The sequence below is a fragment of the Protopterus annectens genome, chromosome 2.part0, assembly GCF_019279795.1.
Source record: "Protopterus annectens isolate FY-2018-M chromosome 2.part0, PAN1.0, whole genome shotgun sequence".
Taxonomy (NCBI): Eukaryota; Metazoa; Chordata; order Ceratodontiformes; family Protopteridae; genus Protopterus; species Protopterus annectens.
Window position 1 is genome coordinate 394,755,006 of NC_056728.1, and position 26,961 is coordinate 394,781,966.

The window sequence follows — 26,961 nt, forward strand, 5'->3', positions numbered from 1 at the left end:
GTTGATATTAACTGTGGAAATCTCTGCTACTGTAGCCTTTTAACAGTATAGGTCGGAATGGGTAATGGGGTAGGGTAACTAAGCAACATATTAAAACAGTAAATATGAAAGTTTGAAAGCCTACTACTGGGAGGATATCATCTTTTCCATTTTTTACCAGGTCAGTAAGTTTGGGTAAGCAATTAAGTGTAACTCTTCGCTGTAAAATAGGAATTCTGGTGTATCCAGAAAGTCCACCTTGTTGTAAAATGTGTTGGTATAAATTCTTCTAGACGGGATTAATGAAGGAAAGGACACAAACGCTTTCTCTGTTAAGAGATTGTGAATGCAGGCTTGCTCCTCAGCTTAGGGAGACAGTCCTACAGGAAATCCTCTACAAAAGCATAAAACTAATGTCTTTCGGCCTTTCCTGGTTAGGAGTCGCCACAACGGAACTCCGGTCCGCTAATGATTGGCAGTGGATTTTTACGGTGCCGAGTTGCCAGCTCGATGCCCAACCTTCAAAGAAGGCACACCCATTCGCGCACACACCTCCCTGCATGTCTTCATATATGTCACTCGACCACGGGGAGGACATACAGACTCCACACAGAAGGCGCTCCAGCCGAGAATCGAACGGGAGAACCTCTTGCTGTGAGATGAAAATGCAAGTTTTAAATTGTATGCCAGCTGACAGAGAATTTGTATTCTCTTGGTAGACAAAGGGAGAAAAACTTCACATTACAATTGTTTATTCACCTTGGCAGAGATGTAGAACATAAAAATAAGCTTTAGGAGTTTTAAGACATTGTATTGCCATGGCAACATTCCCATTACCTTTGCAAACGTAGCTTGTTCTTTGCATGAAGTTACTATAAACTTCATTCTCTATCTCATGACATAAAATGCTTTTTCAGTCACTCTGCATTCTCAGCATTATGACTTCACAAAGATTTTATTAACAGTCACTCAGTGGAAGTTGTATATTTACTATTAGATACTGCAGCCAGTGGGATCCATATTGCCATTGGTACAGCTGGGCGTGGCAGAACTGAATGTATCTTGTGTGATAAGCTGTGACTTTCCTTTAACATTCATCATAAAACTTCCTCATGGAGAACTTTGTTGTGCATAAAATTAGATGAACATTGATTTCAGATATAAAAATGGCAAATAACTATCTTTTAAAATGTGCATGTTTACCCTTTAGCTACATTAGTACCCATCAGTATAAGCTGGTGTGCTGTGCATCATTAGCAGTAATTTACCTTTTACTTCTCTGCAGGGTCTTGGCACAGATGAGGATTGTCTCATAGAGATTCTTGCATCAAGAGAAAACAACGAGTTAAAAGAAATTGCAAAAGTTTACAAAGAAGGTAAATTATAAGAAAATAAATACATTTTAAGAAAATACAATCATTGTGACCATACACCTATCCTTTGTCCAGCATGAGTTGTAAAGTATGAGGATGCATTTGTCTCTCACTGTTTATCATTATTACTTTGTCCAGCATGAGTTGTAAAGTATGAGGATGCATTTGTCTCTCACTGTTTATCATTATTACTTCTCTGCATCAAGCATTCCACAATGTACTCTGACAAGAAACCATAGAATTATTGATGTTCATCGTGTTACACTGCTGCAGTCATTACACTTGGGTTATCCTGCCGTCAGGTGGTCCCGTAGTCGGCCAGAGTTCCAAAGTCCTGGTCCGGCGTCAGTTGCTGTCGCCTCCTCCCTGACGTCAGAGTGGCAGGGGTATATAAGATGCAGCCGATGCCATTTTCTTCAGTCTTTCTTGCCAAGCGGTGCCTGAAGTAGAAGCAGTTCACAAGTGCCGGTCGGCCGACTCCTGAAAGTTTCAATTCGAATTTCAGAACAAAAGCCTTCTATAAAGCTAAGTACCTTGTTGGGGAAACATTTTCTTGCCTCAGACCAATGTCAGTAAAAGTTAATAATTGTATTACTTGTGGGAAGCAAATACCTCATCAGGATTTTCATTCGTATTGTATTCCATGCCTAGGCCCAGATCATGACGTCACTGGTTGTCGGTTTTGTGCTAGGTTTAACAAGCGCACTATTAAATGTCTGTTTGATTTTGCCCGACATTATTTTGGTAGAAAATTTAATTATACCATGCCGTCGGAGCAACTGACGACTGGAATACTTAAGAAATGCAAAGACAAGGATAGACAGCCAAGGCCCAAACCTGACGACCAGGCCTCTTCTAGGCCAGTCACCAGTTCTCCGATTTTCAGCGAGGTGCTTTCGCAGCCCCTGACGACTGCTACTTCAGAACCACAGGCCGTCTCCGACCTCCACGTGGAGATGGCCGAGCCTCCAGAGACACTAGCAACAGGCCATACAGAAACTATCCCTCCACAGGGATCCAATGCAGCTGAGCAGCCCTCGGCTTCAGAGGGTGTTTTCAGACTGACTACACTTACCATAAAATCATATGCCAAGTCCAAAACCCCTTTAAAAGTTAAAAAGCAACTTCAGCATTCTCCAGCACAGGCTCCATTGCCTAAGAAACAGATACTCAGAATGGCTGAGGACTTAATTACTCTGATCAGGGGTTCCCATCCCCCTCCTGATAAAAGGCCTAGACAGGATGCAGACTCTGAATCCTCTGACCAGGTTGCCATTTCCTCGGATTCCTCTTCAGATCAGGAATATTCCTTTCCTCCTTATGAGGATTCAGATGCTGAGGAATCCATTCCTTCAGCCTCCCCTCCAGAGGACTACTCATTTGGGGAAACTTTGCACACTATGAGGGAGCATTTCCACTGGGAAGGTCAGGATTATTCTGATTCCAAGAAAAGACTCAAGAGAGTTTCTTTTACTACCTCAACACAGACCCCTTGCTATTCCGCCAGTGTTAGACATTGTGGATGATGTCTACTCTGAATCTAGCTTAAATCCTGATTCTTTACCTCCAGCCCCAGTCAAACCAGACAGATACTACAGGGTTCCTGACTCTCATAAATGTCTTTACAAAAGTCCTGTTGCTGACCATGAGACTATTTCCCAAGGCCCCAAAGGGGTTAAGGCCTCTACAGCTAAAAATCCAGTACCCTCTGACAGGGATTCCAAAGCTTTATACAGATGGGGTAAGAAGGTTTACACTTCCACAATTTTATCCATGAGGGCTTTAAACTGCCAGTTTCATATGCTAAACTATCAACAATATTTAATGTCTCAACTTAAACAAAAGATACTTCCTAATGCAGACCTACCCGACTTTAAGGAAATGCAGGATTTATTGCTGCAGCAGAACAAGTGGGTAAACATGCTTTGCAATGTGGTTTTGATGCACTAGAGACCTCTTGCAGAGCAGCAGTTACAAGCTCTGTCATCCGAAGGCATACTTGGTTAAAAGAACAGAGTTTACCTGATCATGTTAAAGTAAAATTGTTGGATGCAGCCTTGCAGCAGGATGTTTTATTTGGTGCTAAAGCTGAAGAGGTATTAAAGAAAATGGAGGATAAGGCAAAATCTATGCAAACAGTGAAGGATTTCTTACAGGTTCATCCTCCTCGATTTAGCCGAAATTGGCCAGCTAAGCATTGGTCCTTTCCAGTTACAGACAAACCTCAAAGGGGCAGATACAGATGCCCAAGAGGAAGGGGTCAGCCACAGGGTTCCTACAGGCCTCAACAATGGGGTGCATCTACCCAGAAAGCAGGAGAAGACAGGACCCAACCTTTTAGGAAACAGTCCCAATGACTTCCCCCTTCAGCTGCCAAGCACCTCTCTCTTGGCAGCTCCCTTGGGGGAAAACTAGCACTTTTCTCACACAACTGGCATGTTATCACCCAGGACAAATGGGTTCTAAATATTGTATCTCAAGGTTACAGGTTCCATTTTCACACATTGCCAAGGCTACAAGGAATGCCAAACCTGCCACCAAATCAGTGAGCAGAAGCTCAAAGACAAATTACAGCTCTCATGGACATGAGAGCTATTCAAAAGGTACCAACACAAGAGCAAGGTCAAGGTTTTTACTCAAGACTCTTTCTGGTTCCCAGAAAGGACAAAGCATGGAGGCCCATTCTGGATCTTTTAACTCTAAATACTTACCTGGATATTCCCAAGTTCAAAACGTTGACTCTACAGCAGCTTCTTCCCATGCTGGGCAAGAAGGCTTGGCTAGTAACATTGGACCTCAAGGAGGCATACCTGCATGTCCCTATCAGACAAAGTTGCAGAAGATACCTTAGATTCTTAGCAGGTTCAACTCCTTACCAATTCTCTGCACTGCCCTTTGGCTTATCTACTGTGCCCAGGGTCTTCACAAAATGCCTAGCACCAGTAATTGCATTCTGCAGACAGAGGAATTCAAATATACCCATACTTGGACGATTGCCTTATACAAGCAGAAAGCAAGGACAGACTTCTAAAGCATCTGGAGTTTGTAAATAACTTACTAAGTTGCCTAGGGTACACAGTAAATGAAAATAAGTCAAAACTAGTGCCCTCACAAGAGATAATATTTCTGGGTGCCAGCTTAAATACAACAGCCCAGATGGCTTATCTCATGCCAGACAAAGACAACTGACTCAATATTTTCAATTGATGGCAACAAAAACCCAACTCCCTACAAGAAAGATTTTGCAGGCCTTTGGGTTCATGGCATATTGCATACTACTAATTCCATATGCCAGACTGCATATGAGGAAGTTACAATGGTATCTGAAAAGCGTATGGACCCAGCACTGCCACAGTTTGTAAGCTATAATACTTCTCATTCCCTGCCTTCTACAAGAGTTTCTATGGTGGGCACAGGAATGTCACCACAACAAGGGACAGCCATTTACTTTGCCCACAGCGAGGCAGATGATAACAACAGATGCATCTGATTACGCTTGGGGAGCACACATGGCAGGCCAATGTATCCAGGTCAAGTGGCCCACAGACCAAATGCATCTCCACATCAATCAAAAAGAGATGCTAGCAGTGCAAAATGCCCTGACAGCTTTCAAAGACCTTCTTCATCCAGGACAATTGTTAATAAGGATGGACAACACCACAGTTATGTGGTACATAAAAAAGCAAGGGGGCACACATTCCTACCCCCTATGCAGACAAGCAATGACTTTGAGGAATACAGCACTGACCTACCAAGTTCAACTGCAAGCACAATTCCTGCCAGGAATGAACAATACACTGGCAGACGATTTAAGCAGAAATATCATGGATCCGTACGAGTGGCAACTAAATCCACAAGTATTCACAACGATTACTCAAAAATGGGGGAGCCCAGACATAGATCTCTTTGCCTCCCCTCTGAACCATCAACTACAGAAGCTCTGCACAAGGACTTACCACATGCAAGCATGGAAAGTGGACACCCTATCATTCAGTTGGAAATCTCTAAAAGTTTATACCTTCCCACCACTACCTCTCCTAGCAAAGGTACTTCTAAAAACCAGACTAGAGAGGCCTCAAATGATCCTCATTGCTCCGGACTGGCCACGACAGCACTGGTATCCTCTCTTAAGGAGCATGGCTCAAGGCCCAGCATGGATTCTACCTCAAATACCTCATCTTCTGACTCAGCAAAACAATCAGATACTGCACAGCCAACTCAAAACCTTAAATCTGGCTGCATGGCAGATTACTTAACCAAACAGTCAACACCCCTCTCTAAAGCTGTTATGGACATCATTTTGGAGGCCAGGAGGCCCAGCACCAGGAAATCTTATGCAGAAAAATGGAAAAGATTCTGCGCTTGGAACCAGGCTCAAGGCCTTAACCCTCTTGTCCCAAATATTCCTCAGATATTGCAATATTTAACCGAGATGCTGGACAAAGGCCTTTCCTTTTCATCTATTAAGATCCACACCTCTGCAATTTCAGCTCATTACAACACAGATCCTCCTATTTTTTCACATCCATTACTAAGACACTACCTCAGAGGGGCTAAAAACATAAGACCACCCCACAGAGCACCAACCCCAACTTGGGACCTCAACTTTGTTTTGGAAAAGCTTACTTTAGCTCCTTTTGAGCCAGCAACCTTGCTGTTGGCAATAACTTCAGCACAAAGAGTCTGAGTCACAGGCACTAATGGCAGTGGAACCTTTCATCATTTTTCATCAGGACAGAGTATCTTTAAGAACAAATCCTACTTTTATGCCTAAGGTGGTATCCAGTGTGGCTCTTAATCAAACCATTCACTTGCCCACTTTTTATCCAAATCCCCAGAACAAAAGGGAAAGGCTTCTTCATTCCTTGGACATACACAGACAGTTACGTTACTACTTGGACAAAACAAAAGCTTTCAGAAAAACTGAGCAACTGTTTGTATCATATGCTGCAGGATCACAGGGAAAGGCTATCTCAAAACAGACCATCTCCAAGTGGATTGGACACTCACCATGGAAAGCCTGTACCCAATAACATTAGGCCTCATTCTACCAGGGCCACAGCCACTTCCGCATTTTTTCTTAGAGGGGTACCAACCAAGGATATTTTGGAAGCTGCAACTTGGAGCTCAGTGCACACTTTCACCAAGCATTACCACTTACCTCTCTACTCCAAATCCAGAGCTGGTTTCGCCACTGCAGTTCTGCAGGGCCTCTTAGCCACTCCTAATCCTATATAGATCCAGCCACCCTACCTCAGCTTTGGGATTCAACCCAAGTGTAATGACTGCAGCAGTGTAACACGATGAACATTGTACAGTTGTGTACCTACCGTAAATGTAGATGTTCGAGTGTATACACAGCTGCAGTCCAGGTTACCCTCCCTCCAACCCCACTTTATTAGCTGGGACTTATCTATTCCTCTCTAGCCTTTACAACCTATGGGATGTATATGCTGGTACCTGAAGGTATTGTTTTTATATTCTTGTATGTGTTATTACCAATATGTATTGCCTACCTTTTAGGGGGCACCTGACATCTGGGGCAAGAAAAACTGAAGAAAATGGCATCGGCTGCATCTTATATACCCCTGCCGCTCTGACGTCAGGGAGGAGGCGACAGCAACCGACGCTGGACCAAGACTTTGGAACTCTGGCCCACTGCGGGACCGCCTGATGGCAGGATAACCCAAGTGTAATGACTGCAGCAGTGTATTCACTTCATCTACATTTACGGTAGGTACACAACTGTACTTTTGATTTATCTCCACATTGAATAACAACTAAACTTGCCTTCTAATATTAACTCTGAAACCCACTTACTGTGTTGTGTAGAGTGTTGAATTAAGTTTAATAAATACTGCCTTAATTATTTACAGTAACTGTACTGTTCCTTGCATGTAGTGCAAGCTATTGTTTGATAAAATTGGCAGTAACTCAAACCACAGATAGACAGAAGTGTCATGGTTCCCCCATTATGCAAAAGTATCCTCATATTTACAAGCAAGGGGCCATCTTTTTGCACCCTCCTATCCTTCATGTGTACCAGCCCTGCTCCCTGGCACCTGACCATGCTGAGTCTACCAGCTGTGTCTGGGCTTAATCTAAAATCCTGAAGTTGGTGATGGAATAATGACTCCAGGGGCTTAGGACATGTGACCTATGCAGTTTCTTCCTCCCCTGTAGTCCCAATGGTATGCTGCGGGACAGTGCAGTTTATCACCCTCACTTCTGCAGCAGCCCAGCCATGTCTGTACCCTATTCCCCTCTTTAGGCATGCCTACCACATGCCTTCCCAAGTCTCTGTCAGGGATTGTCACTGTAGATGCCTGCAGAAACAACCATCCACCTCAGGATGACTACGCTCACCCCTCTCTGCCACTCTGTCACCTGAGCCACTAATCGAACCCTGGTCACCTGGGCTGTAGTCTGGGTTTTATCCCTGTGTCCCACCAGATTCCATTAGAAAGAAAACATTTGGCCGTTAAACTAGTATTCATAAATAGTGCAACACTGTTAATGCAAAACTTAAAGTTTAATTTCAGTTTTGAATGGGGCATTGACAGTATTGACAGTATTGCACACAACAGCAACAAGGGTTATTTGGATGCTAAATAAATGTGACTGAAATGTATGTCTCTTTGTGTCCTTTTGAAAAATGATTGTAAACAGAATATGTCATTTCAAATGGTACAGTGATTCTCCAGTTTAAAAGCATTAACCATTTTTTTGTATATTTACACTGCCCTTAAGATTTACTTATCACTTTTTTCCATTGCAAAAAACCTTGAGTGAAGATAGACATATTTATTGATGTTATGTGGTCCTATCTCGCTTACATTCTTACCCATGGGTTCGGAGCCGAATATCTGCTCCGACTCGTCCGATTTTACTAGTTCAAAGTCTCATTGGCTGGGCTAAGAGGGTATCCCATGGTGTACTGCTCCATATCCCCAGATCTCGTTTGCTGCTTCTGAAGATCAGACGTGGTCTTGCTTGGCTGTGGCTAAGTACCTTCTTTTTGGCAATTTTTCTTAAGAAAATTGTTTATTATTACCCAAAAGCTATTTTCATAGCTATTTCTTGTTGCTGAACGCTAATTGTGTGTTTTCTGTTTTTGAGTGTGGTACATTTTCATTGGTATCCCTACTGTTCCAGCGGGCTAGGCCCATTTTAGTTAGAGGACCTAGTCCTCTGATTTGTTGTGTAAGTTTTTACCCAAAAGTTATTTTTATAGCTATTTCTTGTTGCTCATCGCTGATTGCGTGTTTCTTTCTGTTTTGAGTGTGGTAACTTTTGTTGGTTTCCCTACTGTCCCAGCGGGCTAGGCCCATTTGAGTTAGAGGACCTAGTTCTCCCCTTGGTGTCTTTAGCTGTTTGTGTTAAGAGTTTTTGCTTGTGATTAGTACTGTCTTCCTGGTGTTCTAATTTGTGTGTGAACCGTTTAAGTTAGAGGTTCTCAGAGTGTACATTGTACTGCTTTCCCGCCTTTTTGTACATTGCGTCTAGGTGTTGTGTTATAGTTAATTATAGTATGTCTAAAGATCAAAAGGAGCATAAGCCTCCTGGCTTTAAAAAATGCTCAAAATGTGGATATAAAATGTCCATCACGGATGGACACTCGGTGTGTGTCTACTGCCTTGGAGCCATCCACTTACAGGAGTCGTGTAGTTTTTGCCACGCGTTCAGTAATAGGGTGCTCCAGGAGAGAAAAAATAAATTGATACTAAAGGGGCTTTTCAAACCCTCCTTTGAGGAAGCTATAGACTCTGCTTCTAGTACTCAGTCAAAATCCAAAGCTTCCAAGTCTAAGAAAAGGTCTCTGGCTCCATCTGCCATCTCGGAGCCTCCGGAGAAGATTACCATTTTGGAATCGACTTCCTCGGCTCCACTGCCCTCAAGGCCGCAGGAGGGTATCAGTGTTAACTGAATCGGCGTCGGCTCCTATCATTCTCGAACCCATTCGGAGCCGGTCGCCGAGTGTGAGGCATGGTTCACTAGACAGGAGATCCCAATCTCCATCACTCTCCTCTAAATCCTCCACGCTTTCTGATTTGGATGTTGATAGGGTAGTGCAGAGGCTCCTGCAGTCACCGCTGCTGGCAAAACTGTTCCCGGCTCTGACCCACTCGGCTCCGGAGCCAGTTCCTATGACCATTTAGTTGATTCCTCCTCTGAACACATCCTTGTCGTCGGAGACAGTATGCTCCGCTCCCAGTGATGTTCCTCGCCCGGCTCCGTAAGGGAAATTAAATTTCATTGTTTTAAATGGACTACAGTAATCTATTAATTATTTGTGTTGTCTTTATCATACAATATTTATAGATAATTCAATGGAGTTTTATGATTATTCATGATTTTATTCATTATTTTTATTGAGTCAAATTAGTGCAGGAAGTGCAATTATTTGTCACTTCCTGTTAACTGAGTATTTGAACAGATCAGTTTAGCTGTTTTACTTGTCTTCTTCTGAGGAAGCTGTGACAGGGGTCACGGCGAAAACGTTGTCTTTTTGAAAAATAAAATACTTTTACGTTAAAGAAGAAACTTGGACTTTGTTTCCTGTGGTTAGTATTGACTATCTGGACATCAGGTTGCCTGTTTCTACACATGTTTACAAGTTTGTTTGCTCATTTTTGACTGTTTGTTTTGGAAAAGCATACTTTACCTCCTTTTGAGCCAGCCATTTCAGCAGAACTAAATTTTTTGTCATGGAAAGCAGCCTTGCAGTTGGCAATAACTTCAGCACAGAGTCTCAGAGTCACAGGCACTAATGGCAGTGGAACCTTTCATCATTTTTCATCAAGACAGAGTATCTTTAAGAACAAATCCTACTTTTATGCCTAAGGTGGTATCCAGTGTGGCTCTTAATCAAACCATTCACTTGCCCACTTTTTATCCAAATCCCCAGAACAAAAGGGAAAGGCTTCTTCATTCCTTGGACATACACAGACAGTTATGTTACTACTTGGACAAAACAAAAGCTTTCAGAAAAACTGAGCAGCTGTTTGTATCATATGCTGCAGGATCACAGGGAAAGGCTATCTCAAAACAGACCATCTCCAAGTGGATTGGACACTGTATCCGTTTCTGCTACACTCACCATGGAAAGCCTGTACCCAATAACATTAGGCCTCATTCTACCAGGGCCACAGCCACTTCAGCAGCTTTTCTTAGAGGGGTACCAACCAAGGATATTTTGGAAGCTGCAACTTGGAGCTCAGTGCACACTTTCACCAAGCATTACCACTTACCTCTATACTCCAAATCCAGAGCTGGTTTCGCCACTGCAGTTCTGCAGGGCCTCTTAGCCACTGCTAATCCTATATAGATCCAGCCACCCTACCTCAGCTTTGGGATTCAACTCAAGTGTAATGACTGCAGCAGTGTAACACGATGAACATAGTACAGTTGTGTACCTACCGTAAATGTAGATGTTCGAGTGTATACACAGCTGCAGTCCAGGTTACCCTCCCTCCAACCCCACTTTCTTAGCTGGGACTTATCTACTCCTCTCTTGCCTTTACAACCTATGGGATGTATATGCTGGTACCTAAAGGTATTGTTGTTATATTCTTGTATGTGTTATTACCAATATGTATTGCCTACCTTTTAGGGGGCACCTGACATCCGGGGCAAGAAAAACTGAAGAAAATGGCGTCAGCTGCATCTTATACCCCTGCCGCTCTGACGTCTGGGAGGAGGTGACAGCAACCGACGCCGAACCAAGACTTTGGAACTCTGGCCGACTGCGGGACTGCCTGATGGCAGGATAACCCAAGTGTAATGACTGCAGCAGTGTATTCACTTCATCTACATTTACGGTAGGTACACAACTGTACTTTTGATTTATCTCCACATTGAATAACAACTAAACTTGCCTTCTAATATTAACTCTGAAACCCACTTACTGTGTTGTGTAGAGTGTTGAATTAAGTTTAATAAATACTGCCTTAATTATTTACAGTAACTGTACTGTTCCTTGCATGCAGTGCAAGCTATTGTTTGATAAAATTGGCAGTAACTCAAACCACAGATAGACAGAAATGCCATGGTTCCTCCATTATGCAAAAGTATCCTCATATTTACAAGCAAGGGGCCATCTTTTTGCACCCTCCTATCCTTCATGTGTACCAGCCCTGCTCCCTGGCACCTGACCATGCTGAGTCTACCAGCTGTGTCTGGACTTAATCTAAAATCCTGAGGTTGGTGATGGAATAATGACTCCAGGGGCTTAGGACATGTGACCTAACCGGTTTCTTCCTCCCCTGTAGTCCCAATGGTATGCTGGGGGACAGTGCAGTTTATCACCCTCACTTCTGCAGCAGCCCAGCCATGTCTGTACCCTATTCCCCTCTTTAGGCATGCCTACCACATGCCTTCCCAAGTCTCTGTCAGGGATTGTCACTGTAGATGCCTGCAGAAACAACCATCCACCTCAGGATGACTACGCTCACCCCTCTCTGCCACTCTGTCACCTGAGCCACTAATCGAACCCTGGTCACCTGGGCTGTAGTCGGGGTTTTATCCCTGTGTCCCACCAGATTCCATTAGGAAGAAAACATTTGGCCATTAAACTAGTATTCATAAATAGTGCAACACTGTTAATGCAAAACTTAAAGTTTAATTTCAGTTTTGAATGGGGCATTGACAGTATTGACAGTATTGCACACAACAGCAACAAGGGTTATTTGGATGCTAAATAAATGTGACTGAAATGTATATAAATCAATGTGACTGAAATGTATGTCTCTTTGTGTCCTTTTGAAAAATGATTGTAAACAGAATATGTCATTTCAAATGGTACAGTGATTCTCCAATTTAAAAGCATTAACCATTTTTTTGTATATTTACACTGCCCTTAAGATTTACTTATCACTTTTTTCCATTGCAAAAAACCTTGAGTGAAGATAGACATATTTATTGATGTTATGTGGTCCTATCTCGCTTACATTCTTACCCATGGGTTCGGAGCCGAATATCTGCTCCGACTCGGCTGATTTTACTAGTTCAAAGTCTCATTGGCTGGGCTAAGAGGGTATCCCACGGTGCACTGCTCCATATCCCCAGATCTCGTTTGCTGCTTCTGAAGATCAGATGTGGTCTTGCTTGGCTGTGGCTAAGTACCTTCTTTTTGGCAATTTTTCTTAAGAAAATTGTTTATTATTACCCAAAAGCTATTTTCATTGCTATTTCTTGTTGCTGAACGCTAATTGTGTGTTTTCTGTTTTTGAGTGTGGTACATTTTCGTTGGTATCCCTACTGTTCCAGCGGGCTAGGCCCGTTTTAGTTAGAGGACCTAGTCCTCTGATTTGTTGTGTAAGTTTTTACCCAAAAGTTATTTTTATAGCTATTTCTTGTTGCTCATCGCTGATTGCGTGTTTCTTTCTGTTTTGAGTGTGGTAACTTTTGTTGGTTTCCCTACTGTCCCAGCAGGCTAGGCCCGTTTGAGTTAGAGGACCTAGTTCTCCCCTTGGTGTCTTTAGCTGTTTGTATTAGAGTTTTTGCTTGTGATTAGTACTGTTTTCCTGGTGTTCTAATTTGTGTGTGAACCGTTTAAGTTAGAGGTTCTCAGAGTGTACATTGTACTGCTTTCCCGCCTTTTTGTACATTGCGTCTAGGTGTTGTGTTATAGTTAATTATAGTATGTCTAAAGATCAAAAGGAGCATAAGCCTCCTGGCTTTAAAAAATGCTCAAAAGGTGGATATAAAATGTCCATCACGGATGGACACTCGGTGTGTGTCTACTGCCTTGGAGCCATCCACTTACAGGAGTCGTGTAGTTTTTGCCACGCATTCAGTAATAGGGTGCTCCAGGAGAGAAAAAATAAATTGATACTAAAGGGGCTTTTCAAACCCTCCTTTGAGGAAGCTATAGACTCTGCTTCTAGTACTCAGTCAAAATCCAAAGCTTCCAAGTCTAAGAAAAGGTCTCCGGCTCCATCTGCCATCTCGGAGCCTCCGGAGAAGATTACCATTTTGGAATCGACTTCCTCGGCTCCACTGCCCTCGGGGCCGCAGGAGGTATCAGTGTTAACTGAATCGGCATCGGCTCCTATCATTCTCGAACCCATTTGGAGCCAGTCGCCCAGTGTGAGGCATGGTTCACCAGACAGGAGATCCCAATCTCCATCACTCTCCTCTAAATCCTCCAGGCTTTCTGATTTGGATGCTGATAGGGTAGTGCAGAGGCTCCTGCAGTCACCGCTGCTGGCAAAACTGTTCCCGGCTCTGACCCACTCGGCTCCGGAGCCAGTTCCTATGACCGTTTAGTTGATTCCTCCTCTGAACACATCCTTGTCATCAAAGCCAGTATGCTCCGCTCCAAGTGATGTTCCTGCTCCGGCTCCGATACCCACTCTGCGTCTATCAGTGCCGACATTGGCTCCATCCACAGGGTTCGAGACTCTGGTCTCTTCGGTCGGGCCAGAGGGGGATACTTCGGTGCATCTGTCGGTTCCGAGTCTCCCACTTGGTGCATTGGCTCTGGGGACCCCGGTCCCGGTCGTGGCCTTGGAGGCCGGTCGGTCCTCGGATTCAGGGGGACCTGCTTTCGAGGCCATACAGAGCGCGCTGGCAAGATCGTCAGCTACATCACCCGGGTCGGTCATGCCATTCCCCCACCACCCCGGCGAGAGCTTCTGACACTCGCCTATCTATGGACAGTAGAGCGCCAGCCCCTAAGGATACCCCCACGAGTGGTCCACAACTTTCTGAAGGTCCCCCAGAGTCTGTGCCTGAGGAGCCTCCCAGAAAGAAGTTGTGCAAGAGGAAGCACATAGACTCCCAGGACGAGTCTCTTGCCTCCGATACTGACCTCGAGGAATCGGAAGGGTCCCCTAAGTCTTCCTCTGATGATGTTTCCTTCTCCGATATCCTGGAGATACTGAAACAAGAGGAGACTGGCCCTGGAAAAAAACCCTCCGAGGAGGAGTCAGTATTCCTTTAGGCTTTTGGCGCTCAACCCTCTGCCTCCTGGGTGTCTCCACCCTTTGACGAACTTCTTGACCTCATTTTTCGAAGAGTGTGGGAAAACCCTGATTCTGTGGAGCCCGTCCCCAGGTGTCCTAACAAATTCCTGTCCGCACCCCAGGGAAAAGAGTTTCTATCAAAAGGAGTCCCGGTAGATGCCATGGAGGTGGCGGCAGCCACCCAGAAGGAAGTTGCAGAGTCTTCCTCATCGGTCCATCCTCCTAACAAGGAGTCCAGGACCATGGACCGGTACGGGAAGTGTACCCTATCTTCAGCAACCTTCACCTTACAGTCGCTGAATTATTTGTCTCACTTCACTCTGCTCCAGAAAGATCTCCTCAAAGAGTTGGGATATACTCTTCCGGGTAACATACCTGAGGTGGTGGCTCAGATGGTTAACGCACAGGTTTCTACCCTCAACTCCATCACTAGCTCGTCCATGCGTCTCATTTCGTATGCAGCCGAGGGAATGAGTAGGGCAGCAAGCTCAGGGGTCACCCTTAGTAGGCAAGCCTGGCTGCACCTCTGTCACTTCGCAGAGGCCTTCAAGTCTTCCTTCACTGACGCCCCATTTGACGGTTCCTCCTTGTTTGGGACCAAAGTGAAAGACAACCTCACCAGGTGCGAGCAAGAGGGAAAGACCCTGTTTGCTGTAGGGGTCCATTTTTCCCTTCTGTCTCGGCCTTATCCCAAGGCCCAGCGTGGAGGGAAGATGTGGCTCAAGAAATCACAGAGGTTTTTCCTGCCGCACAAGGTGAACCCCCCTCCAGAGGCAGGGGGGGGTTACTCAGGGAGACGTCGCCCCAGAGGCAGAGGGGGCCCCCACAGTTCCGGAGACCGTGACTCTTTCCGTGGCTTTCCATACCCTCACTCCTGAGAGTGTGCCCGGCTGTGCTTATCCGGAGCCAGTCGGGAGTCGAATTTCCTTATATCCGGAAACCTGGGAGGGCATCACTCAGGATCGATGGGTATTAAGGATAATTTCCGGAGGTTACCTCATTCCATTCTCTTCAGTACCCCTGCCAATAAGGAAAATCCCAGATGTTCCACCCAGTCAAAGGGATCAAGCAGCCTCAGAGGTCTCTCAGCTGCTAGAAAAAGGAGCCAACCAACGAGTCCCCTTAGACCAAATCAGATTAGGGACTTGCTCGAGATTTTTTTTGGTGCCAAAAAGAACAGGGGACCTGAGACCCATACTAGATCTCAGTCAACTCAACAATTACGTACACAAGTCCAAGTTCCGTATGGTCACACTTCAGACGATTCTTCCATTGTTGGGAGAGGAAGTATGGATGTGCTCAATTGATCTCAAGGATGCTTACTACCATAATGGACAGAGCATCCAGGAGTCACCTACGCTTCCGGCTGGGATCCAGTCATTTCCAGTTTCGAGCCCTGCCCTTTGGTCTCACCACAGGCCCCAGGGTGTTCACCAAATGTATGGCAGTGGTGACGGCTCACTTGAGACGTCAGGGATTCCAGGTGTTTCCGTACCTGGACGACTGGCTCCTTACCGCTCCTAACAGGCATCTACTAGTTCAGACCAGGGATGCTACCATCAGCCTATGTCACCAGTTGGACATAACTATAAATTGGGAAAAATCTGCCTTATTGCCCTCACAGCGTGTCACCTTTATAGGAGCAGAGTTGGACACCATTCGAATGCGAGCAATATTACCACAAGAAAAGATCACAGTATTGCAACAACAGATAAACATGCTGATGCCCCTAAGACAAGCAAAAGCAAGACTGGTTCTACAACTACTGGGGACCATGGCGGCAATGATCATGTTGGTTCCCTTAGCGAGATTACACATGAGACTTCTTCAATGGCTCCTCTTTGTCCAATGGTCTCTCCAAAGACTCCCTCTATCACATCCCATCTTACTCGCAGACAGATGCAAGCAGGACCTTCATTGGTGGCTATGCACCGACAATTTGAATGGGGGAAAGCCCTTCGTTCCTCCCTTCCCGGTTGCTACAGTGACCACGGACGCCTCTCAGATGGGGTGGGGGGGCCATTATCTCGGCAGGACAGTCCAAGGCACGTGGCAGGAACATGAGATACATTTGCCTATAAATGTTCTGGAGATGAGCAGTGCTTCTTGCATTGCAGGCACTTCAGGAAGTTCTTCCTCTAGGAATGATTGCAATACACTCAGACAACATGTCCGTAGTGTGGTATCTCAACAAGCAAGGAGGAACCCGGTCTTACCCCCTATGCAGGGAGGCTATGCGAGTGTGGCATTGGGCAATAGCTTCCCAACGGTTTCTGGTGACAATGCACATTCCGGGGAAGTCCAACATGATAGCGGACAGGCTAAGCAGAGCAATACTTATGCCTTACGAGTGGTCCCTGAATCGCTTGGTGGCAGAGCGAATCTTCAGCACATGGGGTCAGCCTTGCTGCGACCTTTTTTCCAGCCCTCTCAATGCGAAATGCAGCAACTACTTCATGCTGATCCCCCCACAGGGGGAATCACCCAGGGACACTATAGTCCATGATTGGCCCTCCGGTCTGCTTTATGCTTTACCTCCTTCCCCCCTTCTCTCAAGGGTGATTCAGAAAGCACAGTCCTTGGGAAGCAAAATTATTTTGATTGCCCCACACTGGCCTCATCAAGTATGGTTCCCCTTTCTTCAACCATACACTGTGGACACTCCTTAGATTCTGGACCCTCTACGAGATTTACTGACACACGTCGGGACAGTACCACCCCTCTCTGAGGACACTCCGGTTGACAGCCTGGCTACGCCACTTCCATCGTTAGTCAGACTTCATAACTTTTCACCAGAAGTGGTCCATATATTATCGTCCTCTCATAAACCATCCACTAGAAAGATTTACTCTAGCAAATGGAAAAGGTTCTCTATCTGGACTCATACAAAAGGCATTGATCCTTACACAGCTCCAATAGATTCAGTTCTGGAGTTCTTGTCTATGCTGTTCTGTCAGGGGTCTGCATCGGCCACCATCAAAGTTCAGCTGGCGGCTATATCTTAATTTTCACGTAGCGAATGAACCCAGTCTCATGACACACAGATTATGCAAAGCATTCCTTAAAGGTACCCTGTTGCTTCGTCCCCCAGTGTCCGAACCTGTCATGCCCTGGGATCTCAATTTTGTTCTTCAAGCCCTTACTCTGCCACCTTTTGAGCCTGCAGCTACCTGCGAGTTAAAATTCTTGACATGGAAAACAGCATTCCTAACAGCAGTCACTTCAGCAAGGTAGGTCTCGGAAATTCAAGCCCTCTCCATCAAACCCCCATATTTGATATTCCATAAAGATAGTCTCTCTCAGACCAAATCCCTTGTTCCTTGCAAAAGTAACTTCCGTATCTAACATGAATCAGTCTATTAAACTGCTGGTGTTCTTCTCCCACTTTTCTAACAAGGCAGAATTTAGATTTCAGCAATTGGATGTACATAGATAGTTAAGCTTCTATCTACACTGGACAAAAGATATCAGGATATCTGACCAACTCTTTGTTTCCTATTCTTGGGTTCTCCAGTGTCCAAAGTCATGCTGTCTAGATGGATTACCTGTTGTATCTCTTTCATCTATCAGGCAGGAGGTAAAAGTTTGCCATTTCCAGTCAAGGCACATTCAACGCGGGCTGTTTCTACATCCACAGCCTATCAAGCTAGATTTTCGATGGATGATATATGTGCTGCAGCTACTTGGGCTTCTCCTCACACCTTTGTTTCCCATTACAAATTGAACGTGGTCTCCAGGGGCAGATCTTCCTTTGTTTTCAAAGTTCTCAGGAGTATTTTCTTATGAGCCACCCAGGATATAGGTGCTAGGGACGCTGTCCCACGGGTAAGAATGTAGGCGAGATAGGACTACATAACATCAAGATGTTATGTACTCACCATAACGTTCGATGTATGTGGCCCATCTCACCTCACATTCTTACTTACCTTCCCACCTTCCCCCTGCCTGGAGGATTTGGAGATTAGGGTGTCACCTACAGAATCCCTTTAATTGTTGTTGATATGGATGGAGGCATGCATGATGTACATATGTGTTTCGCAGCAAACTAGATCTGGGGATATGGAGCAGTGCACCATGGGATACCCTCTTAGCCCAGCCAATGAGAGACTTTGAGCTAGTAAAATCGTCCGAGAGTTAGCCGATATTCAGCTCCAAACCCACGGGTAAGAATGTGAGGCGAGATGGACCACATAAATCGAATGTTATGGTGAGTACATAAATTCTTGTTTTGCCTTCATCCAGGACTTTGGTGCCATTCTCTAAAGTCCACCAGGCTCAGTAAGCGTGATCTATCCTTAACTAAGCCAAACTGGGTTGGGTCAAGAGTTTGAAGGTCACCTGTGTCCTTGTTGATGAGGTCCATGATGATTCCTTCCATGGCCTTGCAGATAAGGCTTCTTACACTTATGGGTCTATAGTTCCCAGGGTCAGTTGATGGACCCCCTTTGTCCAAGAGGATTGCTGTTGCTGTTCTCCACTCTGCTGGAACAAATCCGTTATCAGTCTGAGGTTAAAGAGAGTGGTTCTGCTAGGTCTTGTTTTAGATTGTTTAGTAAGCAACCTAGGATGTTATATGGTTCCATAGAGGCTGTGTGTTTGGCCTTGGAGAGTGCAGATATTGCCTGCAGTTTGGAAATGCTAGGTAGAGGACAGGTGTCATGTATGCTTTGGGGTATAGCTGGTAGGGAGAGGGGTGTGAAGTTTGCACCAAACTTGTCAGTTAGTAGGTTGGCAGTTTCTTCAGGTTCAGTATGAGAGGTTCCAGCCACTGTAACATATGTAACACATAGATGGGCATTCCCTGATTTCAGATGTAGCTAACGAATGTCTTATGATTATCCATTGCTAGGGATGCCAATTTCACTTTATAACTAGCTTTAGAGGACTTTACAAGACATCTGATTTGCTTGTTCTTGCTGTGTAATGTATTCTTCTTCTGCTAAGTAACTTCCCTCTTATTCTTGGAATTCAGTTCCTTCCTTTTACCAGGGAGGGTAGTGCAGTGCCCTCCCCCCACGTTGATGAGTACTAAGTCTATGATATTTGAGTCCCTGCGGGGGTGCAGAATAGCTGTTTTAGGGCATTTGTATTGACAAAGTCCAGGAACCTCAGGGTGAACATGTTTGTGCTCATGTGTGTCACACAATCAGTGAAAGGATAGCTGAACTCTCTCATGACCAAAGTGTTTTATTAAGTCCATGTAGGTGGTGTGCTTCTCTTGACTCGTGGGAGGGGACCTATAACTGTCAATGTGGTAAGAGTGTTTTATCTATAGTTAGTTGGACCTGAAGTAGGTCAAGAGAGTCATACTATTTCACCAGTCTTGAGGTGTATTTGGCTCTAATGAAGATGGATACACCTCTGCTTTTGGTTTTGTGTCTGAATTTGTGGAAGGCATTGTAGTCTTGCACAGCTGGGATGCTTTCTGTGGTCTTGAACTATGTCTCAGTGACTGTACAGATTGACTGTACAGATGTCACCATCTTCCAAGGTGAGGAGTGCTTCCAAGGAGTCCAATTTCTTGTTTAGGCTCCTAGTACTAAGCAGCATAACCTTGAGTATGTCTTGAGTGGATTTTTTTTACATCAGAAATCTTGTTGTTTTGACATTGCCTAAAAAAAGGCACTGTGGGGAAGACAAGCACCTTTGTAAGTATCCAAGCCTAGAGGAGACAGATGAAGACCATCTGTGGCAAAGCAGTATGGTCCGTCAACCATGTCTTCCCAGGCTGACGGATACTAGATTCCCCCCTGGACTCATACCATAAGCTAAGCAAATTGTTGAAGTCAGTCATTCTTGTCTATATTGTCTATATTCAAGAATGAGAAGTCTAGGTCCTGAATCAATGTTTGTGTGTTGGTAAGAATAACTATAACTAGCTGTTACTATTCAAACTCTGTTAAAAGCAATGATCTTTCTGCAGCAGTAAGGTAACATTCCACATATCAAGAACCAGTTTTCATTAGCTGGGCCTACGCCATCATAATTTGCCTGACTTCTTCTCGATACTTTTTTATTATCAATTGTTTTTATTGAAAATATTAACAACAAAATCTTAATATATGATAATAGAAATTATTATAAAACAAATATACATATCCAAAAGACCAGTAATAAACTAAAATAACTATTTACAATGATGTCTGCTGTAAGTGCTGGGTAATTGTTAGTTAATTATTAAACACTGCATACTTGACTGACATTTCACCCAAAACACAATTCCTTGGCTTCTCAGGTCCTCCAAAAGTCACAGATCATTTGACAGACCAAAAACTGAGCCAAAATTATATAACAAAACTAAATTTAATAATTTAAAAATTAATACTTAAGCACTTTTGTGCATTATTGCTTTGGACTTCATCAGAACCATTCATTTAACCTTACAAAACACTTTAAGTAACAATGCATAGGATGTCACATGCCTTCATGCACCAATAAAATAGCTCCTTGATCCATTACTTATTCAGTATTCATGAACAATGTAGTTATTAAAAATACATGTTTTAAAAACATTCTTAACCCAGTAACTTCAAACACAAAAAAGTTAAATATTAGAAAGTACTCCTGAAGGAAACGCTATTTTCACAATTTATCTGCCCATAATTTCAATGCTTACTTAATGAGTGGTTCTGATGAAGTCCAATGAAATAAAAGAAAAAAGTGTTTAACTGTTCATTTTTAACTTATTAAACTGAATTTTTATTTATATAATTTTGGTTCTGTTTTTGGTCTGTCATGTGATCTGTGGCTTCTGGAGGACTTGTAAAGCCAAGGGGTTAAGCCACATCCCTGAATTAGAAAGTCTTATCTTGATGAGGAAACCTTCCGAACTATGGCTTCCCAGTCACACCAGGCCTTTCTGAAAGCCAGACTGTTTTATAGCACACAGAATACATTGCCCTGAAGTACTTGTATGTAATAGTAATACATACCCAATAATCATTAGTTATTTCTTTGCTGAAGCACCATAACTCTTCTTTTCCATTAATGGAAACCAAATTTGGTGTTTGCCAGAAGATATGATTAAACAGAAAACATGGTTTAGCAAACACTTCCGTTAACAAAAGTAACTAAATAAACAATTATGTTGTTTTCAGATAACACTCCTGTCTATTAGTTGCTATGTAAATGTTATAGCTTTATACTTCTGTCCATAATATTACTCTGTCATATCTTTTTAAAGCATAGTATATGATGCCAGGGAACATTTATCTTCAACAATCACTTGTTTAATATTAGCTGTTTTAGCTGCTCAAGGCAGATGCATGACAAGGCTTTCTTTAATGTGCATTTTCGAAAATAATTGATTAGCATTCTGTTCATTATGAAATGTTTATTCACAGTTTATGGCATTGCAGTGGCCAGTCTGACAATGTCCAGTGCTAACAATAGACCTTCTGTGATGTAGTACATCCTTTTGTTGTTACTTGTTAGTACACTGGTTGTTCTAATCCTGTATCAGATCTTGAAATTGAAAATGCTAAACAAATTCCAGTGTCTGACCAGCAATAAAAAAGTGTCTTTTTAAATGAAACCTAAAATGCAGAACACCACCTGTAATTGACTGCACACTTTCCCACCAGAAATCCACTGCTTTCACCCATGCCTTCCATAACTATAGGGTCATGTGATTCCTAGGTCAAGAGCAGGGACATTAGTTCGGCAGCAAGGCTTCCTCTGCTCATACAGCGATAGTAACAGCAATACATTGCAGTGCAGTTAATGATTTAATGAGTTTCAGCTAATGGCCATTGTCCCAAGACTTGCAACATTGCATCTGAATGTGCCACATTATGAACTCCCCTTGTTACTGTTAAACCATCTAGAAAGACAGTCCACTGTCTGGGAAAAAGTCGACTATTCATAGTGCCAAATGGATGGTAATAAGGGTAGCAGTAAACTGATTATAGCAAACATCTGTCCTAACACAGCCTCCATCACAGTTCAATATTTGTATTTAATTTGAATATTCTGTCATAACTTTGTTCATTTTCAGAATGTTGCAGTTTAAAGGCTAATAATATTTTTTAAATGTCTTCTGAGCATTTCTTTTGTAAGTGAAAGAACAGTTGCTCTATAACCCAAAAATGAGATTTCACACAATGAATGTGAGATGTCCTTCTATTCAGTGTTGCAGTATTCTTTACATTTGGCTGTGCTCCGTCCATCGAGCCAATGTCTGGCCTGTATACAAAAGCTAACAGCCACTGCCAGTATGTGGGATGTCACACATAGGGTTTGACAATGTCAGTCATAAAAGGGACATCTGCACGTACCATCCTCAGAACTTTTTCACCACTATTCAGAAGGTTGACTCTCATACTGCCGGTCTTCAGTCAGATTCTGTGTGTTTTGCTACTGCCATTTGCTGTTGTCCATGTCATCCAGGAAGGGTAAATGTAGGTGTGGAAGGCAGATTCCACATAAAGATAGTCATGACCTTTGTCTTTTTTGTTTGGGGCCTAGTCACGATCACCGTACCTGTTCCATTTGTCAGGCCTTTGTGCCAAAGACCTTACATAGCCATCTTTTGGCCTTACATCTTTATCTCAAGAACCAATGATTTAAACACCTGGCTAGGGACATGCTAGAGGGTTCTGTAAGTCCTTTGGCTGAGCCAAGTTTGATGATGAAGGTGAGGAAGTCAAAACCTGAATCCTCTTTGTCTGTGCCTTCAACCTCCAACATTCTCCTTGAGGTCGGTGAAGGCCCAGTGGTACATTCGGAGATCGGGTCTGCTTCTTCAGCAGGTACATCTGGGTAAGCTGCAAGGGTGTGGATCCTAGTACATCCAAGCTATACAGACATTCATTTCGGGCAACATGGGGAAACTGCAGCTTGTTTTGCTAGAGGACTCCAATGATATTCCTGATGTTCCATCTAGGGATCAACCAGACATTAGGCCTACATCCGGGTCCTCTTCCTTGTCTCCTGTCTTGCAAAGACATGTTAAAAAGAAGCAAAAGACTGAACGTCCCTTCCACTCCTCAGTCAGCATGAGATGCTTTCTCACAGGGTCTTATTAAGGTCTTGATGGCTTTGAGGCCTTCCTCTTCTCTCCTGATTCCTGCCTTTACTTCTTCTCCAGTGCAGGCTTCTGGGCTTCAGGCTTTTCCCTGTGTACAGGCTACTGAGTCTCAGGTCCTTTTCTCTGAATCTGAGGATTTCTCCTCTGATGAAAACAAGATTACTTCTCCATTGGAATATGCTTCTCCCGAGGAGGAGTCTAATGGGGGAAGATTCCCCAATGGAATAACTTTCTTTTGGACAAACTATTAATAAGATGCAGGAATTTTATAAATGGGATTGCTCCCAGATTTTTGAATAACAAAAGTGTTACTATGATCTGCTTCAAATGGAGGTCCCTGCACCCGCTGCAGTTCCTCCAGTTCTTCCCACTTTCCTGTATGCTTTTGCATCCTCTTCTAAAACCCCTGACTCCGAGGCTCCTGCTCCTAAGAGACCTGATAAATTTTATAAAGTCCCTGATGACTGTAAGTTTCTCTATAAATGCCCCTCAGCTGACCCAGCTGTGGCCTCCATTGTCTCTGATAAATCTTCTCGCTTGTCTCCTTCTGCTAAGCTCCTTCCTTCTGATAAGGAAAGCAAGATTCTTGAAAGACTGGGTAAGAAGGTATACACTTCATCCACCTTAACTACTACAGCCATTAATTACCAGACACACATGTCCAGATGTTCTTTGGCTTTGCTTTCTCAGGCATCTCAGGCTTTGGTCCAGTTACCTGACGCCGAGTTTAAATTTCAAGTTCTCTCACTTTTGTCTGCATCTCCTCAGGTAGCTAGACATTCTAGTAAATGTAGCTATGATGCTGTGAAGGCATCTTTCAGGGCTGCAGCTTCTGCGTCTGTACTTAGAAGGCATCCTTGGTTGAGGCTTCAGTCATTACCTGATTACATAAAAGCCAAGTTACTTGATGCTCCTTTAGATAATTCTGCCATTTTGGTTCAGCTGCTGCAGAACTTTTTAAATCTCTGCAGGAAAAAGGTAAGGAAGTCCAAAATTTGAAACATTTGCTAGTCTCACCAGTTCCCAAATTCCATAGGAACTTTCCTGCTAAGACATATTTTGTCTGGTGACCTGCTCAGTCTTCCTCTGCTTCTACTTCTGGTACCAGGTCTAAGAAATCTTCTAGGAGATGTCTGCTCCTGTTCCTTCATCTCAGCAGCCCTTTCAGGCCACATCCAGCTCTCTGTGACAACCACTCCCTTCTTCCAAGTCATACACCTTTTTCTGTTTGCTTTTCTCTTTCTTTTCCAGCCTAGGCGGAGATCACTCGGGACTTCTGGGGTCTTTCCATCATCCAAAAAGGGTACTTTATGACTTGGAAGACTCTTTCTCCTTTCTTGGGGATTCCTCAACCCCTTCCTTTCAACTTCATCTGTTCTCTCAGCTAACTATTTTCTCAAGACACCATTCAGACTGTACCTCTAGAACAAAGAGTAAAGGGTTTTACTCCAGAATGTTTCTAGTTCCAAAAAAGGGTGGTCCTTGGAGGCCCATTCAAGATCTCTCCCATTTAAACACTTTCCTGTAAGTGCCTTCTTTTATGCTGTCACTGTGAACTCTTTTCCCTTGATCTCTCCTCAGTCCTTCATGGCTTCTCTGGATCTCGGAGATGCTTACCTGCATATTCTCATTCACCCTCAGTTCAGGAAATTCTTATGTTTCTTGGATACTCCATATCTAGACCTCTTTGCCTCCCCCTCAAAACAGGCAACTTCCTGTATTTTGTGCCAGGGTCCCTCACCCTCTGGCTTGGAGGGTAGATGTTGTGTCTTTCTCATGGAAGGAGATGTTTATTTGTGCATTCCCCCCTTCCCTCTCATACAAAAGTACAAACCAAAAATCTTGCTGGTAACTCCCTTTTGGCCAAGATAGCATCGGTTCCCTCTTCTGCAATTAGCCAAGGGCCATCACCACAATTTACCTCACCGGTTGGACCTACTCACACAGAACAAGGGATCCTTGATCCATCCACATCTGTCAACTCTACAGCTGACCTTGTGTTTGATCAATTTCTGATCCCTTTCAGGCACCTTTTCTCACAGGATGTTTTTAGGGTTTTGCAGGAGGCCAGGAAAATCTTACATTTCCAAATGGAAAAGATTTTCTCTCGGGTGCCATAAAAGAAGTCTAGATCCACGTTCTGTGGACATTCCAGTAGTACTTTCTTACTTGTGTGAATTACTTAAAAGTGGCCTGTCATATTCCTCATTGAAAGTCCATCATTCTACTCTTTCTGCTTGTTTGCCATTAACACCTCCGTTAGCTTTCAGACTGGAGGTTAAACTTTTTCTTGATGGCATCCTACACATTAAACCTCCCAGGAAACATGTGTCTCCTCCTTGGGATCTCAGCTGTGTCTGAAGAGAAGCTCACCCTGGCTCCCTTTGAGCCAGCCGCCACTGCTTCTCTATAAAGTTTTGCACTTGGAAAACAGGGCTTCTGGTAGCCTTGACTTCTACTAAGAGGGTCTCTGAGATTCAGGCTTTGATGGCATCCCCTCCATGTTTGGCCTTCTACAAGGATAGGGTGTCTTTAGGCGTGAAAGAAGGGTTAGTTCTCAATGTGGTGAATGAGTTGTCTCTTAATCAGTCCATTCAATTGCCCGCCTTTTTTCATTCTCCTCAATCCTCAAGTGAAAGGATTTTATATACCGTAGATGTTCATAGGCAACTCAGATTTTACCTAGACAAAACAAAATCTGTAAGGAAGTTGGATCAACTTTGTGTCTTTTCATCCCGGAGATTTCTAAATCTGTTGTATTTTGCTATGATTTTCATGGGAAATCTCTGCCATCTTCTGTCAGAGCTCATTCCACTAGATCCGTTGCGACATCAGGGGCTTTTTTAAAGGCCTAGATTCCAATTTCATTTTGGAAGCTGCTACTTGGTTCTCTGTCCATACTTTTACTAAACATTACAAGTTGGATGCTATCTCTAGATCCAGGACAGGATTTGCTAGAATGATTCTCTTTGGATTTGAGGAAAATGCTTCCTCACTTTCTTCCTGTACTCCCTCTATCTCCTTGGGGGTTTTTTGAGCTTTGGCACTCTCCCATATATAAAGAATACTGCAACATTGAATAGAAGGACATAGAATAGTTGTGTAAAATCTTACCATCACCATAGATGTCCTTCTCTTCTATGTTGCAGTGCTCTGCCCTCACGCCTTCCCCCCTACAACTTGTTATTTCCTAGAATGACTCCTTGTTTGGCTTAGGATTATTGTTCCTCATGGGGCTAACTTGTTCTGAGGATGGTACATGCAGATGTCCCTTTTATGGCTGACATCAGTGCCTACGTGCAGCGTCCAACATACTTGCAGTGGCTGTAAGCTTTTGTATATAGGTCGGATGTTGGGTCAATGGGTGGAATACAACCCATATGTAAAGAATACTGCAACATAGAAGAGAAAGACATCTATGGCTATGGTAAGATTTTACACAACTATTCTTTCATCCTTCAGAGGTGTACTCTGTTACGAAAGTGTATGAGAAAGATCCGAAGATACGTATGCTGTTGAGAGCTTCCCTAAAATAATAGATGGCTGCTGAAGTTCAAGCACCAAAACCTAGGCTGTTTCTGGTAATTTAACACTTCTTATGGTGCAGTCACTT

The 26,961-nt window shown here is 43.7% G+C and overlaps 1 protein-coding gene across 1 annotated transcript in view; it reads left to right on the forward strand.

Annotated features, from left to right (window-relative positions):
• Positions 1-26,961, forward strand: part of LOC122793101 (annexin A1-like) — a 401,547-nt gene that overhangs the window by 189,665 nt on the left and 184,921 nt on the right. The window contains exon 6 of the mRNA XM_044060832.1: positions 1,265-1,355. Coding sequence (XP_043916767.1) covers positions 1,265-1,355 — 91 coding nt within the window. The remainder of the gene's footprint in view (positions 1-1,264; positions 1,356-26,961) is intronic.